The sequence below is a fragment of the Gekko japonicus genome, unplaced genomic scaffold (assembly GCF_001447785.1).
Source record: "Gekko japonicus isolate JY-2015 unplaced genomic scaffold, Gekko_japonicus_V1.1 scaffold2871, whole genome shotgun sequence".
In the NCBI taxonomy this organism is placed as follows: domain Eukaryota; kingdom Metazoa; phylum Chordata; class Lepidosauria; order Squamata; family Gekkonidae; genus Gekko; species Gekko japonicus.
Window position 1 is genome coordinate 189,637 of NW_015162039.1, and position 9,814 is coordinate 199,450.

Genomic DNA, 9,814 nt, shown 5'->3' on the forward strand with positions numbered 1-9,814 from the left:
CAATATGGGTGCTACCGCGGGAGGTGCCGGGCGGGTAGATACTTCCCCGCAACCTGAAGCTCCAGGAGTTAACGGAGGCGGGAACACTAAGGGTAGAACACTGAGATTGGGAACACACGTGGGACGAGGGGAGCAGATTAGGGAACTAGGTTGATGGGGAGCACATGGAGAAGGGTGATGAATGTAACACTGCAATAAAAAGAAAGAAACAGAAACACCGGGGAGGAATCCGGCAAATCGTGGCGACCCAGAGAGAGAACGTGCGCGAGAGAGACGATTTGGCTGGGAACGGTAGCTGACGTGTGGCGCAAACACTCAGCACGTTCAATTTCTGAGGTGTCTGTTTCTGAGTCCGTACGAGTCTCACCACGGCTACGGGATATTCAGAGCCAGGGAGTGACTCCAATCGTGACAGTGTAGTTAAAAAAACAAACAAACAATAAAAAGGAGCACCTGTAGCTTTAATAATTAGATGCTTTCAGTGGCTGCTGCTAGGCAACCACAACAGTTTAACCAGCACTCCAGGCTTGGTTTCTGTCAGTAGAAGGCAGGGGGAGGATAAGAGCCCTCCATACAGGAGCCATCAACAACTGAACATGGGTTCTCATGATTAGCCAATTACCACATTTTTGAGTGCAGGAGATAAGGATAGTGTTAGAAGGGAGGCCCAATTACGGACATCCGCGAGCCAGAACAGGCATGCTAATATTCACATTGACCCTTGGAGGGAAATCAGGGTGCTTTGCCTCACACATACATACATGACACATGGGCAGGAGGGTTCAGAAGTGAGTGGGCAGGAAAGGACACACGGATGGGCTACTGGGGCTCAAGGTTTCTCCTCGGGACCCCGAAAACTGGAACTGACCCAGTGTAATACTGAATACATATATTGTTCTTTTTTCCAAGGGCATGTATGTCTTCTTGCATGCGGTAAAAGGAACCCCTTTTGAAACGCCAGACCAAGGCAAAGCTCGGCTGCTGACACACTGGGAACAGCTAGACTACGGCGTGCAGTTTACGTCTTCACGAAAATTCTTCACGATCTCTCCAATAATTTTGTAAGTTTTATTTGAAAGTCTGCCATGGTACTACTTGCCAAAAAAGCGGGTTTTTTGAACTGTAACGTTTGATGCAACTAATCAGGGTTCTGCAGGACATTATATGGAACATACTGATTACGTTTTACAGTAATTGCTTTGCCAGTTGTGAGATGGGGCTGTCACGGCTCAAGTGGGGTGTCGCCTGACGCTGCCACCACTCTGGTTCCAGGCTCCTCTGAGAAGGCCCAGAGCATCCTCCCAGGCCTTTAGACCTCCCTTTTAGATAAAATGAGCGTGAGGACCAGGCAGAGTGAACAATGAAAAGTATAAGTCCCCTTTCTCTGTGATTGGCTAATTTTGGCTCCAAAACCTCTATGGGGCTTCTGGGAGTTGTAGGCCTGGCCTCCTCTCAGTGCTACACAGGCTCCCTGGGCCTGCTAGGCCCTACTGGCACAGCTCAGATCATGACAGGGGCACTTAGAGTAAAGAGGTAGCTGGCTAGTTTTATGGCATCCTGGAACTTCTGCTTTTCTTGCTTCTCGGCAGTTGAGAAGGAGAGTCTTGTTCTTGCTCTGAACCTAAGCAGTGGCATAAATGAAGATTAAGTTAGATTTCCTCTGCCATCAATTTGCTGGGTTGAACTAGTGCAGAATCGCCCAACAGACTCTAAAGCTGAGTCAGATTTCCCCATAGGCTCGTTAAAGCAAATTTCTAAGGCTCTCAAGTAGTAAAGATGCAGCCTTGGCTTCCCACGGGGTATCAACATTCAGACTTTGAAACAAGCAAAACAACACTCTATAACAGGGGTCTCCAACACTGTGCCCACGGGCACCATGGCGCCCACCAAGGGCGGGGCCAGGTAGGGCATTTGCCCAGCAAGGTTTCTGATTGGCCGCTGGAGATTTGATTGGCTATGAAGATTTTTTTTAAATGTTGCTGAACTAACAGCCCACACTTTATTTACACGTGAAGAATCTAGGAGAATGCCTCCATTCATTAGGTGTTTTCTCAGAAGCGGTTCTTTGACACAGGGGAGTGGTGGCAGTGTTTTAGTTCAGATAAAGCAGTGGTCCCCAACATGGTGCCTGAGAGCAATATAGCGCCCACCAACACCTTTCTTGACACCCACTAAATGCTTTTAGAAAGTAGGTGGGGCTTTTGCCCAGCAAGGCTTCTGATTGGTCACTGCAGATTTGATTGGCTGTGCCGATTATTAAAAATCTTGCTCTGGCAGCAGCTGCCACCACAGCACCAGTCTGAATGTTGCCTCCATGTAAGCCGCCCTGAGCCCGCATTGCGGGGAGGGCGGGGTATAAATTGAATTAATTAAATAAATAAATAAATCTTCACTGTGTGACTGAAGGTAAGCTGCGGCGGCCATTTTGTTGCCGGCTTCACCTCCTGAGGCAGCCATTTTGTGCCCCCCCTCCCAGTTTTAAGAATTCCAAAGGTGCCTGCAAGCTTAAAAAAGGTTGGGGACCCCTGCCCTAGAATGTGGAACAGGACACCTTAAATATGGTGAGGAACGCAGACATTTGTTACCAGCAGTGTTCCCTCTAAGCTGAGTTAGTGTGAGCTCACCATTTTTTAGTCTCTGGCTCACACCTTTTTGTCTCAGCTCAGGAAGGAGGGCTCCAGAGCAAACTAGTTTATGCAGTAGCCAAATTGCTCGCTCACAACTTTAATGCCAGTAGCTCACAAAGTAGAATTTTTGCTCACAAAACTCCACAGCTTAGAGGGAACATTGGTTACCAGTAGCTCTTAATAATGAAATGAAACACAAAAGGGGAAAATCATAATGCTCCTAGAAATATTGGTTACTTCCTCTGTTTGTCAAAGGGGGCGGGGAATGAGAAATGGGCTTGTTAACCTCCAAAGCCCCTCAGAGTTGTATTTACCCTCTGAAGCCCGGAAACAAACCCTGAAATTCCCAGTAGCTTTTGAGGAAGCGTTTTGCGGCAAGAGGAGCCATCATGCAAGGTGACAGCAGATGTGTGCTGTGTCAGCATTGGGCAGACCAAAAGGAGTCTGTGTCAGGTTCTCCAGGGAGCCAGTGTGGTGTCGCGGTGAAGTGCGCGGACTCTCATCTGGGAGAACCGGGTTTGATTCCCCATTCCTCCACTTGCACCTGCTGGATGACCTTGGGCAAGCCGTAGTTCTGCCAGAGCTGTCCTTGAAAAAAGAGCAGTTTCTGCCAGAGCTCTCTCAGCCCCCACCTACCTCACAGGGTGTGTGTTGTGGGGAGGGGAAGGGAGAGGAGTTTGTAAGCCGCTCGGAGACTCCCTTGGGTAGTGAAGGGTGGGGTATAAATCCAATCTCTTCTTCTTCTTCTTTTACCTCACAGGGTGTCTGTTGTGGGGAGGGGGAGGGAAAGGAGTTTGTAAGCCGCTCTGAGACTCCCTTGGGTAGTGAAGGGCGGGGTATAAATCCAATCTCTTCTTCTTTCCCCTGTTCCTCATTCTGAATCACTTGAATCAGGAGACGTCATCAGGATCCCTGCTTTCCCTCACAGTTCCTAAGCACCGCATTCATCTTCTCTTGGCTCCGGTGCTTATAGAAGGCATCATCTTCCTTTTCTTCTGGAATAGAACCATAGAGTTGGAAGGGACCTCCAGGGTCATCAAGTCCAACCCCCTGCGCAGTGCAGGAAATTCACAAAAACACCCCCATGCCCAGAAGATGTCGAAAAACCTTCTAGGATCTCCCAACCAAACCTGCCTGGAGAAAAATGGCTTCCTGACCCCAAAGTGGCTATTGGCATTTCCCTGGGCGTGTGAGAAAGGGCCACGAGAACTAAGCACTGAGGCAACCCTAACCCTGCCCTCCCTCTCATTATCTGCCCAAGTCCACAGAATCAGCACTGCTGTCCGATGGCCATCTAGCCTCCGTTTGAAAACCTCCAAAGAAGGAGAGCCCGCCACCTCCCGAGGAAGCCTGAATCACCGTAGCAGGCTTTCGAGAGGAGACATCATCGGGATCACTGCTTTTCCTCACAGTTCCCAAGCACTGCATTCATCATCTCTCGTCTGCGGTGCTTATAGAAAGCATCGTCTTCCTTTTCTTCCCCCCGGACTCTGAACTCTCAGGACGTAACTGCATGAGAGCAGTTACCTCAGTTCTGCCCTGGGTGTTGACAGGCACTTGCTGGGCGTTCCCATTAACACCTTAGATTTACAGGCACTTAGAGGAGGTGGATTTGGATCGGGGCCACGGTGCGCAGGGAGAGGCAACTTGAACTTCCCCCTCGTGCTCTTTTCCTAGCCTGAAATGTTGGGGGGGGGGAGGCTGCTCACCCCTAAACCTCGGGGCTTAGGTCATAATCCCTTCTTCATGGACCTCAGCACGTCCGGACGGGTAGTGTCGCCCCACAACTGACCCCTGTATTAGCTGTCAACCACCTCTCCTTTCTTAGTTCTGTACTGTGTGTGTGAACGCTTGGTTTTATGCAGGGCTTTTTTTTGTAGAAAAAGCCAAGCAGGAACTCATTAGCATAATAGGCCACACCCAATGGCAGAAATTCATTAGCCTATTAGGCCACACCCCCATGTTGCCACACCCATCTCTTGCTTCTTATTCTGTTTACTTTGTTGTCAAAACCCTGGGCTTTTTTTGTAACGGGAACTCCTTTGCATGTTAGGCCACACACCCCTCATGTAGCCAATCCTAATGAGTTTCTGCTCTTAGGTGTGGCCTATTATGCGAACGAGTTCCTGCTGGGCGTGGCCAACTCAGGAGCCAGCCGGAACTCCATTCCTGTGCGTTCCTGCCCAAAAATAGCCCTGGTTTTATGTTCGTATGTTTAAGAATCCTTCAGTAAAGAAATCAGTGCTTTAGTAATCTAGCCTCTGCGTCTGTTTCTGGGACTGGGAAATCAGACTCCCGTATATACACCGGTTCTGATCCTATATTTAATGCCTGTTGCCATTTAATACTCATAATTCCCCACATTTTTAAAATAAATTAAGGCAATTTGGCTAACAAGTTCAGCACGCAGCTACTCTTTTGGTGAATACAACTCAGCATCTATTTGTGACAGCGGCATCCGACTGCCCAGTCGGGGAAACGTGTGTGTACCAATGGCATGTGTGTAAGTTTCCTCATTCAGGCAAATAGCAATTAATTGGGGCCTTTTCCAGTTGGGGAAAACAGCGCTGGGGGGTGCATAACCCTCCTCTCCCTGTGGTTCTGACCTGTGGACCACCCCTCACCCCCCCCCCCGGTGTAGCCTGGCCCCCAGTGTTGAACCAGAAATTTCTACCACATTTGCTTGACAGGCTCTGGAATCAGCATATTGTGTAGTTAGGCTGTCAATTGTTGTTGGAAAACTTGGGCTCACTAGGTTGGCGGGAAGAGCTCAGGTGAAGGGAGGGGCTGTGGCTCAGCGGAAGAGCCTCTGCTTGGCGTGCAGAAGGTCCCAGGTTCAATCCCCGGCATCTCCAGCTAAAAGGTTCGGGTAGGAGGCGGTGTGAAAGACCTGTGCCCGAGGCCCTGGAGAACGTCTGCCAGGAACAGTCGACAAGATTGACCTTTAGGCACCAGTGGTCTGATTTAGTATGAAACAGCGTCAACCGCGAGGGTGTTCACTCAGAGACAAGAATGCCGCTGCTGCTAATAGATGTTGAGTCGTATTCAACAAAAGAGCAGCTGTGCACTGAACAAAAAGTCCACTTTCTTGGAAAGTTGCTGTGATTTTTATAAGGAGGAATGTTTTGTAAAGTTGACGTCCCTTGGGGATGGATTTCTCATGAAGCTGCCTTATACTGAATCAGACCTTGGGTCCATCAAGGTCAGTATTGCCTACTCAGACTGGCAGCGGCTCTTCAGGGACTCAGGCAGAGGTTTTTCACATCACCTGGTGCCCAGTCTTTTTAACTGGAGATGGAGGGGATTGAACCTGGGACCTCCTGCATGCCAAGAAGTTGCTCTACTACTGAATCAGACCCTGGGTCCATCAGAGTCAGTATTATCTACTCAGACTGGCAGCAGCTTTCCGGGGTCTCAGGCAGAGGTCTTTTGCATCACCTGGTACCCGGTCCTTTTAACTGGAGACGCCGGGGATTGAACCTGGGACCTTCTGCATGCCAAGCAGATGCTCTACTACCGAGCCACAGCGGCTCCTCCTGAACCATTCCTCTGTTAATGGCTTACTTGGTGATCCCTTGACCTGAACTCCCATCCTAGCTTTCTGTATTCATTCTGCCTTTCTGTTCCCGCAGGTATTTCCTGGCAAGCTTCTACACCAAATATGACTCGACGCACTTCATCCTGAACACGGCTTCGCTCTTGAGCGTGCTTATCCCCAAGCTGCCGCAGTTGCACGGCGTCAGGCTCTTTGGCATCAACAAATATTAAGGGAGGAAGATCTCACACGGAAGTGAATCTGACCCAGGCTTGGCACGGCCACTGTTTGCCTTGGAAGAAGACACCCATTCACGGCGTCCACTCGTCTAGTAACCTGCAAGGGGACTTCCTTCTCCGAAGGTGTCAATGCTATCCTTTGAGAGCTGCGTGGGAGAGAAACGGGCCTTCTGGAGACAAGCCCACTTTGGAGTGTGGGCTTTCTGTGAGGAGCTGGGCGGGCCCAGCTCCACTGTGCTGGTGGCATTGACCAGATATATATATATATATATACCCAGCTACCTTAAGCGATTTGCAGAAAGGGGCATGAATAATGTGACGGAGACAAACGGTAGTCCCCCATGGCACTGCCGTCTGCATTTGTGATAACGGGAAACACCCCAGTTCTCTGTTTAAGAGACTGGTATGATCTAAATGTTGTACAGTAGCCAGTTATTGTTTCTTGGGTGTGTGTTTTGTGTGACTCAGTGATATAATGGCTCGAAATGCCTTATTTATTCTCATGACCTTGTAACCCCAGTTTCCCCATCTTGAGGTGTCAAACCTCAGGAGACTGGGGCATCAGCTTCCGGGCCTTTCTTCCATAGAAAAACCGATATATTTCTGGCTCATTTTGCAGACCTAGCCGATTAGTCTGAAAACATTGAGAGTACCTACAAATGATAACTTTTATGTTTTCAAAGCAAAAGGGGGTTTCTTTCTGTCCTAGAGCTGGGCTTTGTAAAGCCCGTTTGGGAGAAAGTGAGGTTTCAGCTTCAGAAACCGGGGACAACTGCTGGCTAACCTGACTGCCTTTCTCTACTTAGTTGGCTGACAAAATACCTAGTATTTCTGTGAGTTAGAAACGTCGTTTTTTTGGGAAATGTGTTCCATTGCTGTGCTTAGAATTTTTGAGTGATAGGAGGCTCTAGTACCAAGCAGGTTGCCCTGTGTAGTCGCATCCTAAGAATAATAAATCTAATAAGTTTATGGCGCAGTCCAAAATAGATTTACACCCTCCTAAATCCATGGAAGCCAATGGGCTCAGAAAGGTGTAACTTTGCTTATTATGTTGACAATCTCTTATCTCCCCCCACCGTCTCTTGCATTATATCTGGAGTGGTGAACTTTTATGCATTCCCTTAACTCCCTTCTTAAGAGATGAGCTGGGTTGGTGGGAGATTTGGTTTTGAAAAAGCTGGAAATTGCTTTGCCCTACGAAGAGTCCTGGTTTGAGAGCTAGGTACTGCAATTGTAGTGAGTGTGAGAAAAGTTGGTGTGACAAGGAGGCTGTGTGGGAACCAGTTGTTTTGCCCAACCACAGAAAGAGGCACGTGCTTTCTTCTCTTGGGAGAAAAGTGTATCTGACATGCTTCGAACTGGAACAAGGAAACCTGAGATTCTCTGCCCACGGTCAATTTGGAATTCAAACCGGTATTGATGTGTGTACTCAAAGTAATAATTGGCCCCTTTCGAGAAACAATGCTTTTGTTTGTTATCCTAGCTCGGGGTGGGGGAGAGAATGTCTTTTTGAACAATGTCAGTGTTTTTGTATTAATAAAATGAATGACTTTGAGACTGGGAAATTGTGTCAATATAGTCCTTTGTTAAGTGAAGTCCACTGTACCAAAATTGGCTATATGCACTAACAGATGGTTCTGCAAATAGAATTATTGGCTGCATTGTTTGAAAGACTACATAAATGCATGTTTAGTAAAGCCCTTTCAGAAAACTGTGGAAGTTGTTCATACAGAAGGCTTCCCCCCCCACACACTCTGACATTTTCTCCCCTAAATCTAGTGTGTGGTTTATTCGATTTTTTAAAATGGCCTTGATAAGCCTATGATTAATTTGTTTTTACAAGGAATGAATGAAACCTTCGCTTCACAGCAGAATAGCAGTATTTAACCTTTGCCCGTAGAGGTAACTCGGGCAGTTTCAGCTTCTCTGTCACTCTCTGTGATTTCTCTCACTTGTGAAATCCATATCTCTGCCAAGGTATTTTATTTACCTTTAATAATGGAATGCAGATTTAAGGTCCTTACTAATAACTATGACTACTGAGCCCAAGGTTGGCTGATCACATTCTTAATTTAATTACTGTATTTCAAAATCCACCTCACATGTCTTGAGAAACCTGCATAAGGGTCAAGAACCGGATATGGAACAACTGATTGGTTTAGCATAGGAAAAGGAGTATGACGAGGATGTATATTGTCACCTTGCTTATTTAATATATATGCAGAGTACATCATGCGAAACGCTGGCCTGGATGAATCACAAGCGGGAATTAAGATCGCTGGATGGCTCTGCGGGATCCAAGGCCCCCTGGCGGTTGGTTGGATGAGCTGGTGGAGGACTGGCATGCCCGGCTCTCCTCGGCCATCGACGTGATCGCTCCCAGGCGCCCTCTCCGTACTCGTGTGAGGCGAGCGCCTTGGTATACCCAGGAGTTGCGCGAGCTGAAGCGGGAGCTGAGACAGCTAGAGAGACGGTGGAGCCGAACTCGTGATGAAGCATCTAGAGCATCTTATAGGACGTTTATGAAGGCCTATGAGATGGCAGTCAAAGCCGCAAAGAGGGAGTTCTATGCGGCCTCGATTGCGTCTGCTAGCTCACGCCCGGCCCAATTATTTAGTACAATTTGGTCCTTGTCTACTCTGCCACATGGCAGACAAAATGTTAGGGAATTGGAGATAGGCTGCGAGGCATTTGCGAGCTTTTTTGCAGATAAAGTCTCGATGCTCCGTCGTGACCTCCCCGCCACGCTTGAAACAGTGAGTGAACTTGAGGCCCCTTGCACGTCTTTGGAGCTGGGTTTAGCATGTTTTAACTGACTCAGTCTGGAGGAAGTTGACAGATTACTCACAGCTGTGCGCCCAACCACGTGCGACCTTGATCCGTGCCCCTCTTGGCTTATTAAAGCTGGCCGCGAGGGGTTTCGAGGTGCCTTGCAGGAGATTATCAATCTGTCCCTTATGCAGGGACAATTCCCCAAGGCACTCAAGGAAGCGATGGTCCGTCCTCTCTTGAAAAAGCCATCTTTCGACCCGGCCGAATTGGCTAACTACCGGCCGGTGTCTAACTTGCCCTATTTGGGCAAGCTTATCGAGAGGGCGGTGGCGTTACAGCTTCAGAGTTTTCTGGAGGATGCTTCCATCCTCGATCCCTACCAGTCCGGCTTTCGCCCTGGTCATGGGACGGAGACTGTGCTGGTCGCCTTGACTGACGATCTCCGTAGGCATCTGGATCGAGGTGGTGTGGCGGCTCTGGTGTTGTTAGATCTATCGGCCGCATTCGATACGGTCGACCACCAGTTGCTGACCCACCGCCTCGCCGACGTGGGGATTCAGGGGCTAGCCTTGCAATGGTTTTCCTCTTTTCTCCAGGGTCGGGGACAAAGGGTGGCGATAGGGGATCAGCGGTCCCGGAGG

The 9,814-nt window shown here is 48.7% G+C and overlaps 1 protein-coding gene across 1 annotated transcript in view; it reads left to right on the forward strand.

The window, feature by feature from the left end:
* The window catches only part of ORMDL1 (ORMDL sphingolipid biosynthesis regulator 1), a 17,006-nt gene extending 8,864 nt beyond the window's left edge, over positions 1–8,142 (forward strand). Inside the window, exons 2-3 of the mRNA XM_015405580.1 lie at positions 910–1,061; positions 6,260–8,142. Of these exons, the coding sequence (XP_015261066.1) occupies positions 910–1,061; positions 6,260–6,395 (288 nt within the window). The 3' untranslated portion in view covers positions 6,396–8,142. The remainder of the gene's footprint in view (positions 1–909; positions 1,062–6,259) is intronic.
* Positions 8,143–9,814: the final 1,672 nt, after the last annotated feature.